Source organism: Scatophagus argus, chromosome 4 (assembly GCF_020382885.2).
Source record: "Scatophagus argus isolate fScaArg1 chromosome 4, fScaArg1.pri, whole genome shotgun sequence".
Taxonomy (NCBI): Eukaryota; Metazoa; Chordata; class Actinopteri; family Scatophagidae; genus Scatophagus; species Scatophagus argus.
In genome coordinates, this window is record NC_058496.1 from 1,864,524 (window position 1) to 1,892,380 (window position 27,857).

General features: G+C 45.9%; 1 protein-coding gene and 1 long non-coding RNA gene across 2 annotated transcripts; one reads left to right on the plus strand and one right to left on the minus strand.

Moving 5' to 3' along the window:
* The first annotated feature begins 13 nt into the window (after window positions 1-13).
* On the plus strand, window positions 14-27,399 carry LOC124057988 (transmembrane protein 132D). The gene is made up of 9 exons (XM_046386755.1): window positions 14-678; window positions 5,317-6,190; window positions 12,840-12,977; window positions 17,038-17,230; window positions 20,045-20,188; window positions 24,292-24,497; window positions 24,775-25,039; window positions 25,242-25,433; window positions 25,522-27,399. Exons 1-9 carry the CDS (start codon window positions 606-608, stop codon window positions 26,833-26,835), a joined length of 3,399 nt encoding a protein of 1,132 aa, XP_046242711.1. The 5' UTR covers window positions 14-605; the 3' UTR covers window positions 26,836-27,399.
* On the minus strand, window positions 18,155-20,337 carry LOC124057991. Its single transcript, XR_006843191.1, has 3 exons — window positions 20,077-20,337; window positions 19,865-19,961; window positions 18,155-18,231 (listed from the first exon to the last, which is right to left on the minus strand). It is a non-coding gene; the product is annotated as an uncharacterized LOC124057991 (long non-coding RNA).
* Window positions 27,400-27,857: the final 458 nt, after the last annotated feature.

Below are 27,857 nucleotides of genomic sequence, written 5' to 3' on the forward strand. Positions count from 1 at the left end.
TCGCACTGAAATCCCTCGTTAGCAGACTCAAACATCAGCGGACCCTGAACGCATCACGTTTGATCATGTCATCTGACATGACATTCAAACCAGTGCGGGGTTAATCCCACCAGCTGCACGCTGGACGTGGCTTCCTGAGCGGATGAACAGTGACAGATGATGAGTTTAGTGCCCTGAGGATTGCGCTCAAGACAGTCAGTGATCTGCTAACAGCCGTTTAACTCCGCAGAGTCCCGGCCGCGGCGGCAGACTGGAGACCGACTCGGTCTGCAGGGCTTCACATGATTCGCTGAGGAAGGAACGCAACATTGTCCGACCCACACTTCCAGCTCAAGACTTTGAACATCTCCGGACACAAAGTCTTCACGAGACACGTCTCCAGGATCGTTACGCACAACTTTTACGCACCACCCCGCCGATGAACAGACCTCGATGTCACCAGCAGCGCGGATTACTGCGATTTATAGTCCCATAGGTGTGATCATGTTCAGTGTGCGAACTGCAGAGATGGACGAAACGGTTCGCTCCACGCTCTGCTGAAACGACACCAAAACCACGGGAACCACTGGGAACTTTGCCTGGAAGAGCGACGCGCCGGTGCCAACATGAGCCTTTCCTACCAGAGGTGGAGGATCGTTCAGATATTCTTTGCAACAATTACAGCAGTTCTCACACAAGGTCAGTAAGCTGGGAGCCATTGGTCGTGTGTTGTGTTGTGTTCATCAGGGATGAGTGTGAGCGTAAGCGCAGTGAGTTAACCTGAGCATTCACGCTGTCTACACTGTATTTAATGATAACAGCTGAAACCAGCGAGCCTCTGGACGGGACTGTGACGGGAGGTGGGTCTTCCTCACTCAGCATCGCCACGCCAGCAGTGAAAACAGGCTTCCCTAGAAGTCTAAATAAAATATAAACGTCCTCATTTGTGCCGCAAACTCACATGTCCCTCCACAGTGATACAGCGATTCAGTGAGCCTAACACGAGCTTATGTGTCTCACTTGTGGCAGAGGGGTGGCAGAGGGGTGTCACATCAGTGAGCGGGACATAAAACATTCAGGATGAAATCGGTGAGGAGTAACAGACTTGATGGTTGCATTACAACTCGAGCCTTAATGCCTCTTTGCTTCTCTTTGTGGAGTATTGCCTTCCATTATGGATGTCTGCTATAACCAGCGCACCCCATTTCCACACACAGCGAGGCAAACAAGAAGCAGCCAATCTAAATTCCCAACTTTTATAATGAAAAAGTATGGGGGGGGGGAATCACATCACAAAGGCGTTTGCTGTAAAGCCTATAACTGCCTCAGAGATGGCCATTTCCACGGAGTGCAGGCTGGCCGATTTGTGTGGATACAAAAAGATGCCAAAAATGGTGAAATTGTGATAAAAAAAGCAGCTTTAAGAGTCTCATTGGACACAGCAGTTCCTACCAATCACTGCACAAGCTTAAGCCTCTCTGTCTCCCCCCTCTCTCCTTATCTTCTCCACCCTCTCGGCGCCTGGGCCAGCAGAGCATTACATGCTATATGATCAGCACTACATCATCTCTGTGTGTTGGTGTGAAGCACTTCCTGTAGCCTGTGTGGTGAGAATGTGCCGTCAGGAGGCTGTTGTGACTCCACCATCTGACTGACTGAGAAGTCGTAATTCACCCAGGAAGGTGCACACGGTCAGGCCTGTGAAGCAACACATCAGCCCAAACACAAGCTTCAGCACTACACCTTTAAAATGTGAGTTTTCATTTAATTGGGCCTCCTATTAGGCACCTGTAGCAGACAGCATGTCGTAACGCTGCATATGTTTCCAACACGCACTTTCCTCACTTCCTGTATGACCTTTTATAATTAACCACAATTGTAGAAGATCCTTTTTTGGTACCTTTTTAAAAGAAAGTTCAAACGGCCTGTCTTTCCTCTGACTGCTCGGGGTCCAAGTGTGCCACAGAGGACTCAGAAATCTTTGTGTTTAAGCTCATATTTATCAGCAGCCTGTCAGATCCTGATGAGGCTTTTTGCCGTTTTATTAACAACATTGAAAGGTGAGTCAGTGAAAAGATAAAAAACACAATGCTGTCATCATTTACAGACAGATGCTTAATTGGTGTTATTAGCATGTTGACATATCCTTTTAAGCCAGATATGCGACCCATAATAATAAAAAAATACGTCTGAATGAAAGAGAAACTTTGAGACAGCTCTTTTAATCTCTCAATTACTGATTAAAATGCAGACATCCATTGTTGTCCGCGGTGACGCTGCTGGGATTCGACTCACTTCTGCAAGCTGTTTTGCACATATGGTAAAAGTCATTACTGCACATTAGAATTCAAAGCGGCTGCTCGCGCTCGGTGCTTTTTTAACAGAATAATACAAAGATTGATTGCAACCGGAGAAATAAGGCTAAAAGACAAGCACACTGGAAGTAAGTTGGCTGACACGCCTGAGAGAAGCCTTAAGACAAACTGCAGGGCAAAATGTGGCTCATTAGATACAACAGTGTTTTTTTACTGAACTGATGATGAGGAAAATTATTCTGAAATGAGTCCGAGAGTCTTAATCCATGAGTGAACTTTGCAGTTACTTACATACACCACAGAACAAATCTCAGCCACTTTTCTGGGCGTAGGATTACTTTTCAGTTCTACATTATGGGAGGACAGTGAAGCTCTTATTGGACTGCGGCAGAACGCTGTACTACTGTACACCTGAAAGAAAATTCCTACCTGAAGTTTATTTTTGACTATCACTCAGAGCTGCAGCAGCTTCATAGTGCACAGGAAAACAACTGCAGCATGTAATTTCATTCTGGGAGCATTTTCATTTGGGCACAGAGAGGCATGAATAAAGATTTAATTAACGACATGTGATTTAATCCCTGGCACGATGGGAATCTTTGGTCATTTTGGTCCTCACTGAGAGCCCTTAACCTGCTTACAGCAGAGACAAAAACAAAGCAGGCAGGCGCTGAGCACATTGGGCCTGCAGGAGAGCAGTTTCAGAGAGGTGGCTTTTAGAGGCGGCGGGAGCATCTGCAACGCTGATGCTTTCTGACTCGGCCAAGAGAGGAAGAGAAGCTCAGGGTCCTCAACGTGATTTGAGAGGCCAGAACAGCTGGAACAGCTGGTACGGCGGATTGGCTCTCATGTTTATCAGTTGAGGGCAGGACTCTTATCGCGATGAGAGGACAGACAAACCCGCAGAGTTTTGTGCACGTTGACTACTTGTTTAAAATCTGAACTAGTGGCAAAGGAGAAGGATGCATGTGCCACGAGTCACTAAGACTGTGGGCAAAGTCTGCTGTGTTCACAAACACACCGTACGCTCCATTTAATCTGCGTCCTTTGAGTTTTGCAAAACGAAATTGCAAGCAGAGCACAGATGACCCGTCAAAACCCAACTGCAAGGGACGAGCCTGCATGTGACTGTGGTGCAGCCTTCCTCCTGGAGACAGTGAGCCAATTTATATTCACTCCAGCCCGAGCCGCTGCCAGCTCTGGTATTAAACAGCACATCTGTCATTGCGGCCACCGGTAGGCTAAGCCGGGCCGGCCCCGCTCCCAGCCCCAGTCGCCCACTCGGCAGACATGGCTGACAACAGCACGAGAGAGGCTGCCGTCTTCCTGCGAGGGCTGCCGGGCTGACACGAATCCGACACACACAGTGTCGTTACTGCTGTGCCGTCAGACCATCATGTCGGCCTCTTTGCCCGGTGGATCAGTGAGGATGAGAAGCAGAGGAGGCCGTGATAGACGCGCCCGTCAAATGCCAGCAGCCGCGAGGACGACTGATACTGACGCAGAAAAGCTTCAAGCCTTCCTCAGTGGATAAATAACAATTAATAATTGAATAGAGAGAGGGCTATCTGGCATCTTTTGTCATCGTTTCACAGATTCATCTCCCCGAAGCGTACAGATCTGTTTATGATCTCTGTTGTAAGACATCAGTTTTGGTATACTTGGGATGATGATTTGTTTAAGTGTGAGATGATACTGGAGCTGTTAGTCACTATGCAGTATCAGTATCACACTTCTGCATAATCCGCAGAGTAAACACCAGTGGTTTTATTTTCTGTAATTCACCAAGTAGGGCAACTGGCCACCAGATAACCAGTGCAGGTCAGCCTGCCTGCATTTGCTGTCAAAATGGACTTTAGAGGACACAAGATGGCCGAGCGACCTCTGCTTATTCCCACCGAGGCAAACATTTAAGGCAAACCATTAAGCTTTTAAACCAGATCAGAGAATATTTATGCTGCTGGTTTCTTTTACTCACTCATATAAAAAGGTCACTCTGTGCACTTGTGACCGGTATTTAACAGTCAGTCGGTAATCGTTGTGGCGGTATGCTGTCCAGCACAAAGCAACTGATGCATAAATGCACATCTGAGTGAATAAGAGCTTAATACTTTCATCAGGATCATTGTCTTTTACCTCACGTGCTTTTTTCTGCTGGGTATCCACAGCCTGCTGACAATCTGAAAAGCCATTTTAATCTCAGTTTTTGGTCCCTGATTTCCACCTTGTGCCAGATGTATCAGATCCCACTTTCCTCCCCTTATGGGGGCCAAGCAGGTCATCCACGTGAGGTGAAACTGGGGCAGCTGAAGGAAACTGTGGAAACACAACATGGCAACGTGACGGATGTGGTGAATGTTTCTGAAGAACATTTCGACAATACAACAACATATATGTGACAGTTAACTGGTAGTAAAAAGTCAATTCTATAGGACATGACCAAGGGCTTTTTACATATTATCTTTCTGTAGCTATCTGGAAATTATTTGTGGAAAAATATTAATATGTTCACCCAAAAATGAGAACTCAATCAGTGTCTACTCACCCCCATGCTGATGCAAAGTCGGGTGAAGCCGCGTTCTCTGAAACAACTGAAGAGGCCGGACGCTTGTGAACTGTTCCTCGAAGGTTACGTTGACTTTTTCTTTTGGCAGAGCATCATATCATTCTATCATGTCAGGAATGTTACCAGCCCTTGAAACACAAGATCCAGGATTCAACTGCTGCTCTGTCCCAGCAGCCGCCTGGGAAAACCAAAACACTCTTAAGCTTCTCTTGTTGTAATTTACATTATTTCACCTATTTGCTCTGTCACAGAAGTTGTAAGGTTAAGCTCAGAGGCCTTTTAGTGTAATATCTCGATGCCCCACTCAGTTGATCAGTTGGCCTCGGCTGACCTTTGTGCTGCTGAAGTCCTGGAACACTGCTGGTATTTCCCACATTTTATTCTCAAATAGAGAAGAGAACTGACGTCATCACTTGTGTTTGTTGTTGAGTGTAATTTTCTGCTCTCACCCTCCAGATCTGAGCAGTAAAGAGCTGATGGACAGTAAGAGCCCAGTGCCCAGTGCCTTCTTGCCGGTCAACTACGAGGTGCGAGACGCTGACTACCTCTTCTTAAAGGAGGCTGGGCAGGACTTCATGAGGAACACCAGCATGCAGAGTCACACCCAGCCCTTTGTAATCTTAAGAGCCAGTCGTCAGCCAGCTGTCAACGCCAGCTATGGCACCATGTCCACGGAGCAGCTCGTGCCTGGAGATCTGGTCCAGTCTGTGCAGCTTTTCAACGCTCCGGAGGTTTTCACCTTCAACTGGAAAATCCAGGCCTTCATTCTGACACCTCGGGTGTTCTCCTCCAAGCCCAAAGTGCGGGTGCTCTTCTATGTCGCGGGGAGGGACTGGGGCAGGGGAGAAGGAACTGTGGACGAGCTACCGTGTGTGACAGTGTACGCCTTCTGGCAGACTCAGGAGGTCAGGGCTTCCTGTGCCTTGGGAGGCGAGAGGGGAACCTGCATGGCTGAGCTGCCTCCTGCGCTGGGCTGGTTTGCCCCGGGGTCAGAGGGCACCAGCAGGGAGAGGCAGGACCCCTCTGCTGGGAACCCTGTGGAGCTGTACTACCAGGCGCAGCCCAAGGTGAATGGGAAGTGTAACTCTGCGGATGGGAGTCGCTGGGGAGGCTCGCAGCAGCAGGCGGAGTACGTTCAGCTTACTCCCATGCAGAGGATTGGCAGCGTACGTCTTCTGCAGGTGCCCAAAGGGATGGCGACGCTGTCTCGGCTCAAGCTTGGCAATGCCATAGTCATACGGACATCCTCCAAACCTCTGAAGAAGACTGACATCGCCACCTTCTACATCCTCATGGCCAGCTCGGCCCAGCTGACGAACTTCACCCTCAGGTAGGCCTCACACTTTCAGATGGGCTTTGTTGTACAGGTGCATTGCTGTGCACTGAGGTAACATACTGCCATCACTTCAGAGGGCTCGGCAGCTTCAGCGAACTCCAAATTAATTAGTCAATAAGAATTCAGTGCAGGGAAGTGTCCTCTAACAGCGTTACTCTCCTTCTTTAATTTTCACAGAAATCCCATGCCATTTAAAATAAAGGAATATCGGAGGACATGAGATTTAGCATGGATTATAGCATTTCTCTGAAAATATGATAGAGGTTAACTGACTTTCTGAGAACTGTGGTGGATTATTGGAGTTAAATTAGAAAAATACATGTCGGCGTGAGCTCAGCCCGATGACATTAAGGGCCGTTTCGGGAGCGCTCGTCACTGAGGTTCACGTGGATCAAACAAAACCACATGCAGCTCATGACTCATTGCGCTGCTTCAAAGGGTATGCTAAGCGTCTGCGTTGTGCCTCCATAACTTTCACAGCTGCTGAATGTATGAAGATCATTAGCAACATGGCTCAGTTTAACTTAAGGCTCTGTTTTCATTTGGCTCAATGTTCTTGTTTGACCAGAGCTTGTAGCAGTAATAGATAATTCGCTTGGAGGTCTCTGTGACATCCTCTGCAACAGAGGCCAACTCATCAAAGATATTTTTTTAAAAAACATACTTCCCAACAATTAACAGTCTCAGCCTCCTGACTTATTCTCCTCCAGAGGAAAACAAGCAGCAGGAAGAAAAACAAGTCTGTTCTTGTGGCTTTCTCTCAAGGTGAAGTGATGCAACGTGGGAGACTGGCACCTCTAAAGTGCATTTGAATTAAACGCCTCCCTCTTTGCTCTCGCCGTTTCATTGATGATCGCCATGGTCATCAGCGGCATTAACATCTTTTGATTATCATCATCCAGACGGAGATCAAAGAGAAAGTCGGTGCAGCGTGACTCGGCTGTCCAGGTTAGCTGTCAGAGCAGACGAGTGCAGATTTATGCTAACTTGATTAGAGGCTGATTTTTTTATTATTATTCTAGACATTATCTGCTTTACTCCAAGCTGGTGCATAATGAACTATCAGGAGGTATGAAACGCATTGCCCTGGCATGTTTCAGGTATTCTTTGGATTTGTATGTATATGTGGACTGTATGTGGAGTAAAGTCATGAATCCTTCCTCCACATGTGGTTTCACATCATGTTAAAAGAACGGAGAAGGTGGGTAATCCCACAGTGGGTTAGCTCCTGGACAGCAGTTGCAATCGTTTCTCTGTGTTACACAATCAATACTCGCTGAAAAATAAAGAATTTCAGAGTTGCTTCCGCCGCGACTTGTTCACACACGCTTCAGTGGAGACGAGCAGGTGAGGAGACAGTCATGGATTATTAATTGCTTTTTCACCCGGTCCTGCAGGCATTCACTCGGACAGTCGCCTACTCAGGTCAATTGTGAATGCAGGAACAGGTAAGAATTGATTGAGCGGGCAGCTGTGCATGGATGCACTCGTCTTCCTCGTCAGTCTGAGGAGGTCTCTCACCGTTTCTCTCATGTCCCAAACGCAACGTGAAGCTAAGAGGTTTTCCCTCCTGCTTTTTTATGGGTGGAGTATTGTTAAACTGTGGTGCAGACCTGTGGATTCGTGTTTTAAAGGGACAGTTCACCCCAAAATCAAAGTGACATATTTCCCCTCTTACCTGCGGTGCACTTTATCCATTGAGCTGCAGAGTTTTGGAGATATCGGCTGCAGAAGCATCAAAATGAACCACATTTGAAGCACTCAACAGCAACGTCTCTTTCCAGATATCATGACCCGATTACTCAAAATAATCCACAGACCTTGTTGTGAGCAGTTTCCTTCTGTATCACGGCGCACAAGGAAATGTGCACCTACTCATGGACGAGAGGCTAACTAAGCTAGTTAACATTACAGCTCAGCCGAAGAGGACGTCATTAATGTTTACCTCCCGCCCTGTTGAGAGCCTTGTGTCCGTGAACTGTCCCTTTAAAGGGTTGGTCCAAGCATTTGAGTTAACGACGGGGTTTCCTTTCCTCTCTGTCTCTTGATCTTTGCTGAGGCAGTGAAGCCAGAACAGAAATACTGATTTTTCCCCCCTTCGTTCTGTCACATTCAATCATTGCTGCCTTAATTAATTTACCGAGACACACTGAGATGCTTCGGAACAAAAGGCAGATAGCAGAAATGTTGCCTCTCTCTGCTCTGATCATTTGGTTGGAAGTCGTATCTCTACAGTCGTATCATATATGTACTAGTGATTAAACTCTGAAATTCAACTTGTTCTTCTGACTTACATGAATCAGTACTTGTGTGCTCCCTCCCCCCAGTTTATGTGCACATTCACAAGCCCTGTGCATGCAGTCCTCAGCAGCTGTCTGTGTGCTTTATCACTGTCTCAATGTCCCATTAAGCTTTGCCTAATACTCTCTCATCAGCATGATAAACCTGTTATTGATGTCTATAGCTGGAGTCAAGGGACGCCAGCGTTTGAGGTCGACTGAGAGAAAGACAAGTCACACCTGTCCTTGCCAGCAAAATGAACCAGTCGTTCTCTGTGAGAGTTTCAAAAAGGTCACAGATAACGTATTGTACTGCCATCATCACACACTCACGTGAGGGCTACTTTATCTCTAGATTATCTCTTCAGAGTATCCTCAGGAGGTGGAGTGGCATGACGTGTGAGCTTTCACTTTTTCTCGTTGTTTTGCTGAAGCACAACAGTTCGTCTTGCCCTGTAAGTTTTATGTAAAGGCAGCATTGTGGTAATAAATAATCTTGAGCCTCTGGATCAGCAGGACACTGTGTCAGCGAGCTCTTCAGCCGGAGAGCCTAATCATTCATCTGTGTGACAAATTGGACCTCTACATCCAGCTTTAGTGCTGTGGTGCCTGCCATCTGGCAGCAGAGCTGGCACGAACGTCTCCCCAACTCCCTAAACTGCTCCATAAGTACAATAAGCACGTTGCCGATGGCTGGCCATCAGACTGGCTAAACGGTGGACATTTGCCTGCATAATTAACGACTGCATCTGTTTGCGATTGCACTGGGGTTCACCGACGGTACTGCGGCCCCGCGGTGATGCGTTCACAAAGCCAAAGATGGGAACACAAATTATATCAGGGAAGTAATTACAAACCCCATGTAGCATCTCCACAGCAGCTCAGGTGATGAAATGCATCTGGGCCAAGCTGTGTGGCTCCCGCAGAGGATAAATCATCTCGCAGCTCTTTGATCAGATTCACTCTCTGTTTCATTGTATTCTCATTTTCATCTTGTTGTTTTGCTTTCTTTAGTTGGCCACGGCTCTGTGATCTTTCAAATAAGTTTAAAGAAAACAGCTTTCCAGGAATGAATAACAGAAGAGAAGTAACTAAAAAAAGGCCAAGGGCCAACACTGTCTGCTTTGAGTGACTCTGACAGTGTGTCGACCGATTTGAGTGTGTGTCTCGTCGTGGTTTTGATTCGTGTGTGTGTGTGTGAACAAATGAAGAGCATGTAAAAGGTGAAACAATAGTGCCACGCATGTCTTGCCTGGTCAGAAGTGAGATGGATGGCAGGTGCAGCACCTGAGAGCTGCTTTTCTCACACGCTGTCAGCTTCAGTCTCCGCAGCCATCCATCTTCTGTGCCCCGGTGCCTCCCCCTGCCCGCCGCCTCCTCAGGGCCCGCTAACCAAAGCCATGGACACTGGTTCCTGCTCACAACCACTCGGAAGAAAAACGCCTCTTCCAGTCGCTGGGGATGTTGTCTTTTTTTTCTTACACAACAGAGAAAAAAGGGCTTCAGATAACTCTTCTTGTTACTGTCACTTTTTATTAGTTAAACTCTGCTCCACTTGGCGCGGTGCGAGGAGGTGTTTCATCACGGCGGGACATGTTAACCACAACTCATTACTAGATTAACTGTCGACTCTGGTTTTCCCATTAATACACTGAGTGTGCCATCCTGCTTACCTTATTGATTATGCTGGATTAATTTTGAAGTTTTTCCACACAGCACTCACAGTTCTTCACAGTCAGCTTCAGTAATGCAGTTATGTACACAAACAGGAACTCCAGGACAGGAAGGGAAGGCAGGACTATGTTGGAAAAAACATACTGCACACATTTTGGATAAATTTCTCAGATGCATTGCATTACATTACATGAGAATGAAACTGGGATGCCGTTGGCTGGAGTGAAATCTCACTGATACTCATATACACATGTATTTTAATTACTTTCTTGCAGAATAATGCAATTAACATTTTATCCCAAAGCCATCTTTTCCTAAACCAAACAATCTAGTTTTGGTTCCTAAGCCGAACAAAACTGCAGCTGTTTGCATCAAATGAGCTCCACTCAAACACCCTTCCCAAACACACCGCAGCTAACGGCTAACAGCTAACAGCTAACAGCTAACAGGATCTCTTAGTTATTCACAGTGATCATGGATCAGCAATCCGACAGTCACAATATCTGTCAACATAATGACAATTTTATCCATTTATTTATTTATTTTGCATATTGCTCAGTCCTAGACACTGACTATTGTGTTGCCATGCAACTTAAATTTAAGCAGTCAATTCGAAACAGAAGTAATTAACGAGCGGTTTCGTCTTCCATCAGTTAAACAAACAGCAGGGTGTACCCGCTTTTCTTCCCCAACCAGAACGTTGTATCCTCTCTGCTAATTCAGTCCAGACTGAGTGTTTGCCTTTGGACTGATAGCGATGGACTGGCTGGACTCCCTGTTCATCCCCTCTAATGCACAGCACACAGAGAAGCTCGTCTCATTTACTATACTAACACTGAGACCACGTGACACCGACAGGATTTTGCTTCATTTTGTGCTTTATTTGAGGACACTCACTCAGGACCGGCAGAATTTACTTGACGTTCTTGTAGCTTCGGTGCGTTTCCTGAGACGCAGAGAGTGAGTCAACATAAGTATCTTCTTTACGGCAAATGAAACGGTCAGGTCTCCACTGAAACGCTGCAGCCATTCAGCTGTGACGGAAACACTGGCAGGCTTTAGTTTCACATCCAGTCACAGCAGCAGATGATTTCACCTTTCAGCCCTCTGCCGCCTGCTTGAACTAATCAGAGAAATTCAGCTGCTGTTGTGAGCGGCTGCAATGGAAACCATCAGTCTCCCCAGACAGGATGGCACAAGAAAACCCCCCTCACGGCTCCATGTCTCGCGCTCTGTGGCTGAGGTCGAGCCAGACGGCGATCTGGAGAATGTTACAAGAAAAATGAGAAAAAAATGAGAAAAATGTTCGGCTGTGGAGAATTTTCAGGGTTCACGCACAAATAAATAAATATAAATACATAAATAAATACAACAGGGCAGATAAAACATGTTGGCAGTCTGTTCTCTTTCTTTGCGCTCCTCTTCTCTTGCCTGGTTTTGTAAGTCTTCCCCCCCCCGTCAAAGTGCTCTGATTACTGTTGCTCCTATCAAAGATTACACGTCCTCAGAGACTCGTAATGCGGTAAACACTTTGCGTTTATCTCAAAGATTCAGATAAACCACACAGCTTTGCATGCACATGAAAAGCAAAGAACTACACGAGGATGTTGTTCTGAACTATTTGAGACAACTCGTCTAAGCTGTTGCTGAGTATTCGGGGAGTCTTCCCAGAGCTGAGAGTACACAAAGGAGTGAGAATCGTTGCCGCCATTGTTTTTTCTTTTCTGCGTTTTTACACATGTGCAACCCCTGGCATCCTTTGATCACAATTCTTGCAGAATATCTCATTAACATCTGACCTACTGCAAGCTGCTTATGCTCAGGAAGCCCACCGGGAAGGTGTTCAACTGCATAATGCTTCCATTAACAAATTAGAGGCTGAGAAAACTAATGATCCGTTTGTTCAATTTAAATAATCAGACACAGGGGCGAACAGAAAAGACCAGTGTTTTCTTTGCTGTTTAAAATGCAGAGGGATGAGGGTGGTTGGGACGGTCTGGTACGGCTGGTGGTAAATCACAGATTTTTTGACATTTTCTTTTACAAATTTCTGCACTTTGTTTACTTGATTGATTGCTCCAATAGGGCTAATAAATATTCAGCATCCTCTCTGCTCAGTAGCACTTTTTAGAAAGACGACGTCTACAGTGCATTACAAGGGCATTCATAGTGTATTATAATGCATTCATAATGCTTTCAATGCATAATAAGCTCCATCAGTCAACCTCTATTTTACAACCAGTCAAGAGTCTCCATAAGACACCTGAACTTAGAGTTCATTATGAGTCACATCTATAATGTTTAATGGCTGCTGACGTCAGAAAGCATTCTGTGTGTTTATGAATGTAGTTATAAAGCACTATGAAGCATTTCAGTAGACTATGAATGCTGCTGTAGTGCACCACACACATGATTTTCATGGACAGTGTTACTCACTGGTGTACACGTATGAGCATGTCCTCTCATTACTGAAGTCCTGATAACGTGGACATGCAGTTTGATCGAATAAATCAAGTATGTTTTGTGTAAAGAAACTGAATCTTTCAGTGGATGTTTGCATAAATATGTTTGTGTAATTGTTCACATTATGTACCGCTTAAACTTTGATGGCCCCTGATTCCACTGGTTGTTAATACGGGACATTTCCCATTTAGCACACTCCTGACCTTCTCCTGTCTGACTTTTCGCAGGGCGACAGTAAAGAAAGGCGTGACCTTTCGCACGGCGACACCCAGTAACTCTTTACTGTGGGACATCACTCTGGATATGGGTGGAGACGGAGTCATCGCTGTTGTTTGCCAGAGGAAGGCTCCCATACCCGGGAAAAGGCGAGTCTGTTCTCTTCATATTACGTCAGTGTCGACTGTGCTTTACCACATTTCTATCAGCCTAAAGTGTTACTGTTTGAATGGACAAATAACAACCCAAAGGTCCAGAGTGGATTTTCTTTGGTTCTGATGGTCTCAGGTTGTCTCTAGCTGTACAAAGTGGCACCGTTGTACTGCACCTGTGGAGTAAAACCATCTGTGCAGCACAAGCCTGACAGCAGCTTACTGCAGAGGCATCTCGTGCTGTGTCCTGTGAGGACGTCTCTTAGACTCTCTAAGCACAGGTTGGCTGCAGGTGCTCCTGTAAAGCTGCCCCATAGTAAACAGCTGTTGCTTTATCTACCCCATCCACTTCTCCTCTGTGCTTTAGATAGATAGATAGATACTTTATTGATCCCAAGGGAAATTCAAGCATCCAGTAGCCCATTACAGCAGTGTAGGTTAGTCAAAAGTAAGCAAACAAACAACCAAACAAGGCCTAACATACTAAATAAACTAACATATGCTACATAAATGAATCATTTTTAAACATTTATCAGCCGTGCAGGTCGATGCATTCCTGGTATGCACTAAAACAGATTTTAACCGACCGATGGTTTAAAGGCCACAAGCATGGAGGGTGGTCATAGCAGAACTGTGCCAAGCCATTCTCAAACATCACATTTAAAATATTTACAAGACATCTGCAGGTTAGTCTGATCAAACGCTGCTCTTTGGGCTTCTGAGAAGTACTAAACGTGCCCCTTAACCTTATTAAATGGGGCTACACCCTTTGGCCAACAAGCAGCTTATCTCAGATGTCCTCTGAAGTTCAGCTAAGTGCAGCTTTCTGTCACTGAACTGAGGTCCCACGCCTGCTGAGATTACAGGACAGATGACTTTCAAGCCTCCTCTGTCTAGCATGCTGCCACAACAGTAGCCTGGAGTCAAATCTCATAGGCCACAACCCTCTCACGACCACCTGAAAAATGTAATACAGGCAAAACAAGACCGAGAGATCCTTTTCTTGAGTAAAAGCAGAAGTAGCCATCATGTTTTATTACAATATCTGATGTTTTAAGATTAACATTACAGCTGTATTAATGTGTACGTGCCATTTTACTGCTGTTGGCTGTCTTAAGCTACAGCAATGCATCATATTCCCTCTTATATTCACTCTACTTGTAAGTTTAGCATGTTAGCATGCTAGCACTTGCTAATTAACACTAAACACAAAGCAGACCTGAAGCTGAGCTGTTAATGTATTTAACTTTGAAAGAATTTCTTTAGAGAGCAAGACTTTAATTTTTATCTGATGATGGCATCAGATGAAAATTCAGTGGATCATCAAAGCCATTAGGATTCATCCTCTGTGGACCACGAACAGCATTAGTTAGCTAGTGATTTCAGACAGCGACATACTACTGCCGTGGCAACACACTTTCAGGTCAATGCTATTTATGTTGCTGTTGTGTACTTAATTTGAATTCTTTCTTTGCCTTTAAAGCTTGCCCGAGCTTTCTTAAAACTGATCCACAGAGACTGAACACTGACACAGGAAGATTACTTCCGCCTGCAGAGCTGCTCCAAGAAATGCTTGTAAAACTAAAGCTCTAATCTGTGTGTGTGTGTGAACGGTTGGCATAGCCGGAAAAGAGCAAAGTGTGTGTGCAGCCAACTTTCCCAGGATGAAAATAAAAAACTAATAAAGGTAGACACAGTGAAAAGTTCCTCAGTACAGTATGAAAACTCGCTGTGGCGCAGGGACACATTTAAACGTCGCGCAGCTAAACGTGAGGGTTTGTCTGACGCCGACTCTTCAGAGGTCACGCAGCAACAGTCGCAAAGCGGCCACAACACTGACCTTATCTGTGCTTGTCATTATTGGTTTGACCTCATTAAGTTGTTTTCCCCATTCGGTGCGGATTATGACATTGTTTATCACAAATTCTTCATGGGTTAACATATTCTTCCACTCGCTCAGTTTCGGATAATCCTCTCTAAAATGTCACGAAACCAACAGAACCCCTGCAGAGTGTTTCCTGTCACACCACTGTGGGGATTTCGCTGACTCTTTTTTGTCTTACTGGCTTTCACGAGCACTAAAAGTGTTTGCTGTATCTGTGCATTAAAGCTTTTTTTTATCCTCTCTTGCAGCTTGCTTTGAATCTTATTATGTTACTCACAGACATACTGCTGGTCGTAAACAAGTTGTTGAAGCATCATTCCCCTGCCAGCTCCACAAGAATGACTGAGGGCATAAATAGCATGCCCTATCTTATCTGGATATCTGTGTTAATGCATACTTAAGGGGATATAGGCATGCTTATGCAAGTCAAGCACATCTATCTTGTTTTGATATTTGACCAGAATGCCTTTATTATCTTTTAATCTCAGGTCTCCGAGCAATATGCTAAGATTATTCAATTACACTAAATCTCTGTCTTGCACTTAATAAGAGCAGTTGTAATGCAGCACTGAATGAGAAGGGGGCTGCTTTAATACAAAGAGGCGGCTGGTACGCTGCCCCATCGAGGTCATTTCCATGCAGTAAACAGGACTGACTGTATGTCCTGCACAGCCCTGTGCACACACAGAGGCACTGCGGCTCAGTGTGTCCATGTGGGTATGTGCATGCTTATTGTGTTTTTGTCCACCAATGCATCTTTTCTATAGTTCAGCGCAGTGCCAAGAAATAAAAAAAACCAGGATAGTAACTTGGGCCATGGGAGAAAATTGAATTCATGGACAGGACACTCTGTTCGAGCTGGCATCACTGAGAGGCCATTATAAGTTGGGTCTGCACTTTGTTGTGCATGCAGGGAGATGCTGTCCTCGGACCACGTTTTATTCAGTTCACATTTAACAACACCAGCAGGGCAGGGCCAGCACACGGAGAGTCGGCTCTGCTCTTTTTTTGTTTTAGTTTGTGAAAAGGCCTGGAGATGTAAAGGACTCTACAAAGTTAAAAAAAAAGAGGGCAGGGGATTGGGTCTTGTCGCAACAACTGTGATCACATTCCTCTCCAAAAAATCTCTACACTTTCTGCCGACGGGGCCAAATTCAGAACATCTCGCTGGGTACTTGGCTGGATGTCTCCAAAAATTCAGTCTTGATCTTCTGCTGAGTTACTTTCTATTTCTCTTTTGTTTTCTGAATGTTAAATAATTTCAGATCTCAACACTAACAGTAGATGTTAAAAGTCATTACTGAATTCACACATTGCGCCACAGCAAAGTCTCAGTCCATCGTGTCCCTCTTGCTGAAGGTGATCCACAGAGGCAACAAACATGCCTCTACTGACCGGCAGGACGGGATGTGATCCACTTGACTGATAGTTCCCTCTGAAGTGTAGTGGAGTAAAAGCAAAGAGCAGCATGAAAAGAAAATACTCCTGTAAAGTACCTTGAAGTTGTGCTTAGGCACTTGAGTCGACGCACCTCGAGTCTGAAGGAAACGAGAGCTCGCAGGTTTTTCTTTTGCTTGAGGCGTGTTAGCATGCTGATGTTAGCTCACAGAGCCGCCAGCGTGCCTGCAGTCTCTTAGCCTTGTTTTAATGCTATTTATCAAGTGAAATGTCCCACATTCTAATGCAAAGTTTGTCTCTATCAGACAAAAGCCCTCTTAATGCACTTTGCTTTGGGCTCAGGCACCCACAGATTTGGATCTGCACTGAGAGCCACGAGCCGCAGACCCTGGAGTGCAGGATACGCTGCAGTGTAGACGCCACACTTTTGTTCAGACATGATTAACTCTACAGCAGTTCAGCATGTGAGGCCCCAGTGGAGAAATAATCACATTAAGTGTCAGCGGCTGTGATGGAAAGATTCCAACTTTGTGGTGATAATTCACATTATGAAGAACTTGAAAGAACCACATCCTGCACCTCTTGAACAAAATTATAACAACAGAAAGCTGCCACATCTGCTTTGTACTGTTTTCTTACATTCATTTCCATATCAATTTCTATTTATTTGCAAGAATCCTTTTTTGGAAAACCACAAAATGTGTTGTACTGGAAGTTCAGTCAGGGATGTATGCATGCATGCGGTCATTCTAACCCAGCCCGCTTCCCGCTCAGGCTCGAGAGCAGTCTGCTGGAGGTGCTTCAGATGGATTTCGAGGTGGAGGAGCTGAGCAGTCCTCTCGACAGTCAGGTGATCGTATGGAAGCTCGAGCTACCATCGGCATCCAAAACTGTAGCCAAGACTGAAGGAGCCATGAGGATCTACACCACTCAGAGAGACTTTGTTGGCCTGGCTCCTCTTGTAATGGTGAGTTGGCTGTCACACCTAATCTTTATTAAACCTGCCGTCGATGTCACTGACAGCAGAGCCTCCAATAATGTCAACACTTGGGCAGCATCCTTTGAGCGTTGGTGCATGAAAATATCATAAAATGCACTTTGCTCTGATCCATTCCTGTCTGGTTTGCATACACAGAAGGCTCCTGTGGATTGTTTAGTAAATGGCTTCTATTTTGAGCAGAGTGTGACCTTGTGTTGTTGACTGTCAGCTAGCTGATGTCTCTCCTCTGTGTTGTTCCGCTCTGTTCCTGCATGCAAGATGTGGTCATCGTCTCCTCCAAACAGATGCTTCATGTGCTGCTATTTTTGTGCGGTGGGCCTCTTTATCATGCTACCTTTAGTTTTACCTCTGCGATCAATCCGCGAGATGGTCCGCAGTACTGAACACGGAAAATGACACGAGTTTTTACAGCACGCTGAGCGGCGTCACCACGATCAATGGCTTCGCACACCACTGACTGCAGGAGCAAATCACATTCACATGCACGTCAGGCCGCCATTTTCTGTTTCTCAACGTTTGTTCAACCATCATTATGCCATCATCATACTTTATGGAAGACTCTTGGGATGTGTTAGGGCCCTAAAATATTTCTGCAATGCACAAAACATGGACGGAATCCAAGATGTGGATGCAATTTCTAAAAATCACAACTGTGCTGCTGTGTTTTGGTGTTGTTTACATGCACCCGAGGGCGGGACTCAGCCCCCCCTCACACACACACACACACACACACACACACACACACTGAACAGGCAGAAGCGATGGATGCTGCTCGACGTTTTCCTTTCCCACGTCACAGACACAGTGTCGCACAGTGGGGGTGAGTGATGTCACTAACTTGGTGTGGAGATCATTCAAGTCCACGCTGACTCCAGCACGCGTCCGGCGCCTCCGTCCGTCAGCAGCTGGGCAGCCGAGAGGACGGCATCCGGCCAACCCGCCTTCACCAGCCCGACAGCAGACACTCGCTGAGACAAAACATTTTTCACGCCTGGCCCACAGGAGGACACCTGCAGTGTTTACTGATTCATTACTTCCCAGCTCGCTCGAGCTCACAGACGGACCGGGAGCTGATCAGTCAGTTAAAAACATCAACACGCATGCAGTGGCACATTTGTGTGATTTAAAGAGCAGTCTGTGCACAGTAAACTTCACATAAGTTGACAGAGATAAATAAAAAAAAAACATGGTTTGGTTACCATGGAGACCACTTAAAAACCTTTCACTGAAGCGTGAACTGAAAACGCGCTCTTTCTCTCACTTATTAAAAGTGTTGAGCGACCTGCCATATGTCATCCAAAAAAACCAGAAGATTTCAACACAAAACGCTAAATTTAGAGCCGAGCCTGATGTGAAGCATCTCACAAAAGGATGTTTTGTTTTATAACCGTATGGAAGCACTTCTTTGATTAAAAAGTAGTGCGATGTTGTGCTGCATCAAACTTCCTTACCGACATCAGAATGAGCTCAGATCTTAAAACACAGAATTCAGGAAAGCTGAAATGTAAAACACGGACTTCGGATGGGAAAATTAAAAAGGATTTCACGGGGCCCCACAGCATGTGACTCGTGTTTCACAGCTGTCTCCGCTGCATTTCCATCATCATGGTGCCGAAGCGCTCGAAGTCATGAGGGTGGGCTACGGTGGCCTGATTTGTGAATTGGACATGGTTCATCTCTCCTGCGGATTAGAAGCCCACCTCAGGCGCGGGACCGAACACGAGGAGGTTTGATGGTTGGCTCCGGGGGACATCAGTGCTGACTGATCGCTCTTAGCCGCGCTGACTGCACTCTGCCGGGTGTCACCGCTCAGCACTCGGCGGCTCAGAGGCTTCACATCTCTGTTCCTTTTGGGGGGGTTTAACTACACTGAAATGACAATTAAAAATAATGTTTGGTTATTTCAGCTTCATTTAAACCAATTTTTACAGTCAAGGGACTCAACCCGTCTGCTTCGTTTTCGTGCTCTGAGTGGCCAAGTGTCTCTTTAAATTTGATTCAACTGATCGTTCACACAACCGGCCGGGCGGCAATATTGAATTATTTCAGCTTCATTTAAAACACTGTGTTTTTCCACAGGAGGACACATATCCATCTGCTTCATTTTCATACTTTGATCATCCATGCATGCAAGCAAACGCGCGCGCGCGCGCACACACACACACACACACACACACACACACACACACACACACACACACACACACACACACACACACACACACACTCTAGTTTCATCCAAAGCGCTTTAGAAATTTGCCTCTCATATCATGGAAGTCACTGCCCTAATCACCCTGAGCAGCCGGGCCCCGGGGTCCTGCTTCAGGACGCTTTGACATGTGGACAGAGAGACCAAAACCTGCGGTTAGCAGCCGGTTCTGCTTTGCCTGCCACAGCTGCCTGCCTGAATAGCACAGTGAGCATTAAACCAGGCTGGGCTGCGTCTCTAGTCGAACTGACTGGACGTCCCTCTGAGGGACATTCCTGTGCAGGAAAGTCCAAGATTAGCTCTTACCTCTGTGGGGTGAACCTGGCCATCATCCAGCCTTAACTCTGCGCCCCCTCTCCCCTGGATTCCCAAAGGAGGACTGACCTTCTTACCTCATCAGGACTGCTGAGTCACCAAGTCACACTCCATCACTCCCGGCTCTCTTCCCGTCTCCTCCTGCAGAGCTCCAGTCCACAGAAACCTTCTGCACTACATGAAAAACATCAACTGAGAGTTTAAATATGAAATTGAAACAAATCACTCTGTTGCATGTGTTTTTCTGGTCTCCGCAGGACACGGACATCCTGAATACGGCTGTTCTTACTGGGAAGAAGGTGGTGATGCCTGTGAGGACGGTGGCTGTGGAGGAAGATGGAGTAGTCACTGACGTGTCTGACTACACCGACTGTAGCTCCACTGATGAAGATGTGCTCAAGGTAGGACGTACTCCTGCTGCTCCCTGTTACAGACCTCCACATACCGCAGGGCCGCCATTCTCAAGCAGTGGGCCGACCGGTGGGGGTCAGAGCGCCATCTAGAGGGCCATGGAGGCAGCGGTGTGCCAATCACAACACATCATCATCAAGTTGAGACAAACGCGTCTTTCCACTGTTGGCTGGTTAACATTCCCTCGAATGAAGTGACACTAAATGGATCAGGTTTTGAAACATAAAAGTGATGTGTGGGGGGAGGAGGAACCCCGCGCCTGTAAAAGCTCTGAAACACGACCCTGAACGCATTCAGTCCGCCTGATGGCAGGCGGTGAGCTGAATGTGATGGAGTCCTGTCAGAGCCCAGTTCTGTCATGTTTTAACAATCAGAGATGGGTCTGATAAGCTGCTTATTAACATTATATCTCAGTGAGAAAATATCATTTTCAACAGCAGCATCACAAACACAATTAGTGTTAGATTATAAGATACTTATAAGAAACTTGTTTTGTAGACTGCTTAAGCCTTATGAGTTTGTTAGAATTGTTTCAAATAGTTTTCCAAACACATTTACTGAGTTTATGTCATGGTTTAACCTTCACTCAACTTACTGCTGGATTTATTGGCACACATTAACTTAACCTAGCAGCTCTAAAGCGAGAACAAAAGCTTGTTAGGGTTAATAGATCCTCTTCACGCACTTTTGAAGAGTTAATTTGAACAGTAAATGGTTACCTGAGAACATAAATGAGATTAGCAGCAGCAAATGTTAGCTGTTTGTGTCTTGTTTTGCCCACCAAGAGGCAGGAGGGAATTCTGTTAAAAAATGGTTCTATGAGGTCAGTTTCATGTGCGATGGTAAAGACAAACGCAGACAAATAAGTCGTAGCAAAGTCACCTCTGCTCTCTATCTCTTTCCCACACGGTAAAACAAACTATTAGCCGGGCTCCGACAACATCACCCATCAATCACGCCGACAATGAACAGCCACTGAGCTAAATCGCTCGCCACAAATGACCTCGCAGTCCGCCGCTGTGCTCCCATCCCGTGACTCGTCCCTTTTATCCCGTGAACCTGAGCACGGCTGACTGCCAAAAGCCGGCTTTTGTTTACTGATGAAATTGAAAGTCGGGCCCCTGGGCCCTGAGGTCAGAGGCTATGAATGCATTTACTCAAGGGTAAAGTCCAACGTAAACAAAGAATAAACTCATGCACTGGACTCTAGACCTCTAATAAGTTTTTTGCCGGTCAAATATGTCCCAAAGCAGTTTCGACAAACATGTCTCGGCTAATAAATAAACGCAGTGTTCTGCTCAGAGTGTTCACAGTACAGTACATACAGCATGTGCACATGTATTAAGTGCAGATGGGTGTCAGCTATAAAAAAGCAGGATTACATGAGGATGTCAAGAGGCTGGACACGACCTAAATCATTCTTTTCAACCCTGTAATGTAGCCGCCTCTGCTGTTGTTCTAAGCTTACTGTAGCTCTCAGTGTATTTGCTGACCGGAGAGCAGCTTCAGTCACAAATATTCCCTTTAATCTTCTTAGTCTAACAGCTTGACTCATATCTTTTCTCCTCTGGTGTGCCTGAAGAGTATCAAATCTGCTTGTGCTAGATGGGGAAGGATTTATCCAGAATGGATAGCTCGTGTGACAAAACAAAAGCAAAACAAAGTCTAATCTGCCGTGATGGAAACGTTTTTCCAGAAGTGTGTGAACGATGGAGAGTCTTAAAATGTGGCCAGCGTTCCCTCTGTCACGTCGGGACAGAACGACCGACACCTGAGCATTTTAGGCAGCGACGAATTCAGCACTGACGTCTACTTAGTTGGTTAATCGGGACTTTATTACACGGCCCAGCAATCTGACTGATTGATTTACGTCAGTGCCTGAACTGAACGTGCCCCTTTGCAACAGACATTTTAACTTAACTCTCTGAACTTGTTTTATTTTCACAAGGAACCTACAGTCATGTCAGTGACCTGTGCATTTCAGCATTTTGTTTAGGTTTTTTGAAGTAAGGTTGTATGAGGTACTTATTCACACTCAGTATCACCTGCAGCAGACGGCCATCAGCTCATCCACTGAATGGAGAGGCTGCCGGAGTTCAGGTGTAGGAAGCCAAGCTACAGCATGGATTCAATCAGCATTTTACTGCTGCCTCCACTGGTGATTTTGGTGTTTTCAGTTTCAAGTTTACTGCATTTATAGCAAACTTTAAAAAGCTTCACGCAGTCAGACACACGTTAACAGGCACAGGCATAACGACGTGTGTGAATATTAAGGCGAGATTACAATAGTAACAATTTAAAACAATAATTTAATATTGAACAAATCAGATCAAAATAAAAACAGGTCGGCTCGGGTTGTGGTGCATCTCGACAGACTCTTCCTGTCTAATGGCCTCCGACAGGCTATTCCAGCTTCCAGGCTGATGCAGACCTTGTTAATAACTGGGCAGCAGCATTTTGGACCAGCCAGAAAAGTTAGTTTGGATTCACACAAGACGACAAACAAGGTCTTTGATTGTGTTCTATGAGGCAAATTACTGCTTTTGGCAGAAGTCTGGCGACCCTGGAGGGAGTACAATTAAAGCTTCAGTTTCCAGTTGGGAATGTCTGACTGACTACAAGGGAAAGCAGTGAAAATACTCTAAATATAGCATACGCCAAACCAATAATGATCTTTTTTAGGTGTTGCTGCCCTCTCGTCCACAGCCAACAATTTGAGGCCGTCCCGACCGCCACACATTGTAGTAATACACTGACTTGTGGATAAGTACCTCATGCAACCTCACTTCAAAACAACCACCACAAAAACCCCTGAACTATCCTTTAATACTGCACTGATGAAAGTCAAATCCCATTTTGAATAAATTTTGACACCAAAGAACACTGAGGGATATTCTTGGCTGCAGGATGAGACTGTGACTAGGATACGTGGGCGGCTGACACATTGGAATGGCATTCCGGTTTTTAACTGCTGCTTTTCAATATTATTTGGCTCACGGAGGTTCAGAAGAGCTCTTGGAAGACGCTTCTCTGAAAAAGAAAAAATGAGCAAAGCGTCTCAGATCATGGATGACTGGCTGACTGCCTGCACACCGAATCAAAAAGCATGAGAGACGACCTCGCTGGAGCTGAATCAGGCTATCGTTCCATGGCTGCATTAGAAGTTTTCCATAATGACTGTTCCCTGACTGTTCTCTGAGCCACATATTGTAAAATGTGCTGTTTGGATAGAAATCAAGTGTAGGAGTATTCATAGAGAAGGGGTCCGGGCGTCTCGGTGAGAAACAGGGATGACACATAGTGATGCGGTCTCGTCACGGCTGCGGGACGACCGACGCTCAGATGCAATGACGACACAAGATCCTCTCAAAAATAGCATATCCCTGTGACAGCACATCCTCTGGCTGACCGCTGGGTTCACACGAATGAGAATCTATTTGCTATTTGTATTCCTCCCTAGGCCATCAGTCAAAGTCACCCCCCCCCCCCCCGGGCTGCACACTTCCAGGTCCTGGTGGCTGAATTTCAAAGTTGTGTTAATTATCCAATTTGTTTAAAGCAGTGGCTGTCGAGAAGACCAAGGAAAACCTCCTGACTTGCGAAACGTCTGTGAGATCTTTGAGCGGTCGCCCAAACTCGCCAAGGTCACCTTTGATATTACAGAATAATGAATGCACTTGGCGGTGAAGGACTGATGTTCAGCGCTGCACCACATGATATTTTGATTAACATAAAATTGCAATGCTGCCTCTTCCTAACGCTTCGGACTGGTGATCATCGCAGCAGTTTATTACAGCCAGCTGACATTACTATGGCAACACATGCAGTGCAAAACTGCCGCGAGTCCATTTGTTGTTGTAAGAATGGCCTATTTGTTAAAAGAGTGACTTTTATGTGAATATTTGATTATTTTTTGTCATTGGTTCCTTGACTAACATCTCCTTCATTGACAACAGTCTCATTCTGAGTTTGATAAAGATTGTTTACACAAGCGTACTTACACAAACTCTTGACATTATCAGGGAAATTAAAATGACAAAATATCCACGCTGTGATGGATCATTCCCTTTACACACCGTTTCCCCCAATGCAGGTGTCGGACAGGTGCGACTATGTTTTCATGAATGGCAAAGAGACGAAGGGGAAGGTGAAGATGATGGTGAACTTTACCTACAGCTACCTGAGTGCTCAGCTCGAACTCAACGTGTGGATGCCTCGACTCCCCCTCCAGATCGAGGTGTCGGACACGGAGCTAAGCCAGATCAAAAGCTGGCGGGTACCCATACTAACCTCAAAAAGGTGGGACACACAAATAATCAGTTTGTTTAGCATTAAAAAATCTCACCTTATTTGGTTTCTCGATGGGATTTACAGAAGTGTCCTTTGGCCCGTACAAATCCAAATCATATCTCTCCAAGGGTTTAGAGTTTTTGATTCCATTACATAATGTACTGCAATATCTCAGCGTGATCCAATCAAGCAAAGAGTCAGGTTGAGTGATTGGAGTATAGCAGGTCAAAGCATTTACCGTGTGACAGGTGTGACCTGCATGTGTGTTTCTGTGCTCATGTCCCAGAGCCGGCTGGAACAGTGAAGAAGACGACAAGAAGGGGAAGGGCTGCATGCTGCAGTTCCAGCACGCCCTGGTGAGGGTGCTAACTCACTTTGTGGCAGAGCAGGCAGACCCTCGGGATCCTAAGGCTTATTTCCTGGGCCCGGACTGGCAGCTGGATGTCACAAGGCTGGTTCGATACTTCATGAAGGTGGAGGACCCTCGTGTTGCAAGGCTGCAAGCAGGAAGGCTGCTGTCAGGGCGAGATGTTGGGACCACAACTATCCAGGTAATAAACTGAACTACTGCTCAGACTGACCTGGGCCTGAACAGCCTGAGGCAGCAGCAGCTGGTCAGACCCTGGATTGGATGGGGTGCTTCAGATTCACAAGGGTACAAGTTTTACTTGGTGAAACAAACTGATACTGGTGAGGAGATATTGTCTGAGGCACCCTAATTAATTAAACATATGTGATATTGCTCTGTGACAGGTGTTTTCTCCACTGTCTGATGCAATCTTGGCTAAGACATCTATCAAAGTCATGGATGACAAAGTGACCATCACAGAGTTGGGGGTCCAACTGGTGACTGGCCTCTCCATGACTTTACAGCTCAGTCCAGGAAGCAATAGGGCTATTCTGGCTACCACAACCACACAGGAGATTCTACAGAGCCCCAAACAGGTAATAGTCTTCATCCATTTAAATGTTCTCCACCTGAGGTGCAGATTAAAAGCACAATCACAGCTTCCCCGATTTTCTGTTCCTCCAGGAAGCTTTGGTCAGTGCTTGGGTGCAGTTCAGCGATGGCAACCAGACGCCTCTCGACATCTATGATCCTGCTAACTACAGATTGACGGTGACATCTCTAGACCAGGGCGTGGTGTCCGTGCAGGGTACGCCTCCGACTGTGGTGGCAGAGGGCGAAGGCGAGGGAGTCATGGTCAGAGTGGAGATGTCCATCTGCGAGGCCTGCCAGAAGTCCAAACGTAAAAGCACAGTGGCTGTGGGCAATGGCAGCCTCAAGGTGAAGTTCCAGGTGAGCAGCCGGCGTCCAGGCAGTGTCGACAGCAGCACTGTTAGCAGCAAGGACAACGGCAGTGACTACGGGAATGATGGGGAAGAGGTGGACAGTGAGAGGAAGCAGAGGAGGCCGTCCCAGGATCCTCCACTGCGTAGCTCAACTTCAGACAGAGAGGAGAGTGCCATGCAGAAGATCACGACCACCATCAAATCTACAGAACGAACCTTCATCACCAGCGGCAGCCTTGGAGGAGTGGGTAAGACCAGCATTTCAGGAAACCCCAGCAGTCCTACCAACGTGGTGAATATCAACATGATGAGCAGCCCCAGTGACAGCAGCAAAGCGTATGGCTCAGACAATATGATAGTGGAGGATATGGGCAGTGTTAGTTTTACTAGCACTGTGAAGGCCCCTGGGAACCTGGTAAACTATAACAACTTCCCCACTAAAGTGCAGGTTCCTGGGCAGGTGACGGAGGTGGAAATCGGTGGTGAAGAAATGTTGGCCAACAGGCCACTCACAGACTTGGAAATCGGCATGTACGCTCTGTTGGGCGTCTTTTGCCTGGCCATCCTGGTTTTTCTGGTGAACTGCATCTCATATGTGATTAAGTTCAGGCACAAGAAGCCTCCCTCTCATGGCCAGGAGCTCACAGGGCACAGGCACGACTGGGTATGGCTCGGCACAGATGCTGAGCTCGTGATGAGCGTGCCGGGCAGTCCTGTCCAGCAAGATGCTCAGACTACAACCACTGTCATAGACATTGGGCCAGAAAAGACTGCCTCTCTGTCCAGAAGGCCCAGTTGCCTGGCTTCTGTTACAGACTCTCCTCTTAGCTGCGTGGGCTCCCTCAGGAGCAAACCTATGCACACCGAGTCCCTCCACTCACCCACTAGCAAGAGAAAGAGGGTCCAGTTCACCACCTTCTCCACCCTGGAGCGCCAGCATTCGCCTCATCTCCCTCCCAGGGAGAACGGCCACGGCATCCACTGGGTGGGGAAAGAGGACAGTTGTGACGAGGAACCCCAAGTGCCCATTGCAGAGCCTGGGGAACAGTTATAATACAGAACCCAATCAGACCTCACATGTACAGTAAATGTGGCTTTGATCACCTCAATGCCTTTGTTAACTCCGACAACTGTCTAGAACATGTGATTTTGGGATTCCTCCACATTTCATTACCTATCAAGGCCTTTTATATGTACATGTACTGTATATTATTGTTAATATCACAGAGTGGATGTGTGTGGTAATGCTTCAGATGGTCAACCAGATGGACTCTTAACTCACACAATGTTACCAAATTTTACGTTATCATTGATAATGCTGCATGTGGATATCTACGTCTCTAAATTTTTGCACTCACATGCCGGTATATACAGTACAAAGACACAAAAAAAGTATCCCAAACCACAAATACAATATACCGCTGAGTTATCTTACAGAACTCAGTCTGACAGACGTGGGTTGCACCAAAAATGTGTCTTTGATTAAACATGATTCTAACTGAAATGGGTGTTTTCTATTATGTAATATCCCAAACCTTTTTTCTTTGTAAATTCAAGTTGATCTAATTTTCATTAGAGTTCTTTTTTTTTTTCATTAAAACACTAAGATCTTGAATCTTCATTCAATCTTTTTTTTTTTTTTGTGATAAGCATCTACATTTTTCTTTTCATGCTTATTTTTACGGTTGCATCAGAAACTTAGCAGAATGCAAAACCTTTGAGAGAACATCCGTGTTTTTCTAACCAGCTGTTGCCACAGCGAGTTGCCCAAATTCAACTTTCTAATGGCAAATTACAAGAACCTTTTGTGACCCTCTGCCCTTTAAACAAATTGAGTTTTTGCTGGAAACTTGAGTGTGTGCAACCCAACCGTTGCAGCTTATTAAAAATGAATGTGGTAGCATACAGACTGGAAGGAAAAGAAATATTGGAAATGTTTTAAGCAAGAGTAGATTAGCTGGTCCTTCACTGCACGATCATGATTTAACGGCACTTTCAGAATTTTTTTTAAGCCTAAGGAACAGCTATTTTTGTCTCAGTAGAGGGAATGATTGTACAGCTGTCATACATTTCCAG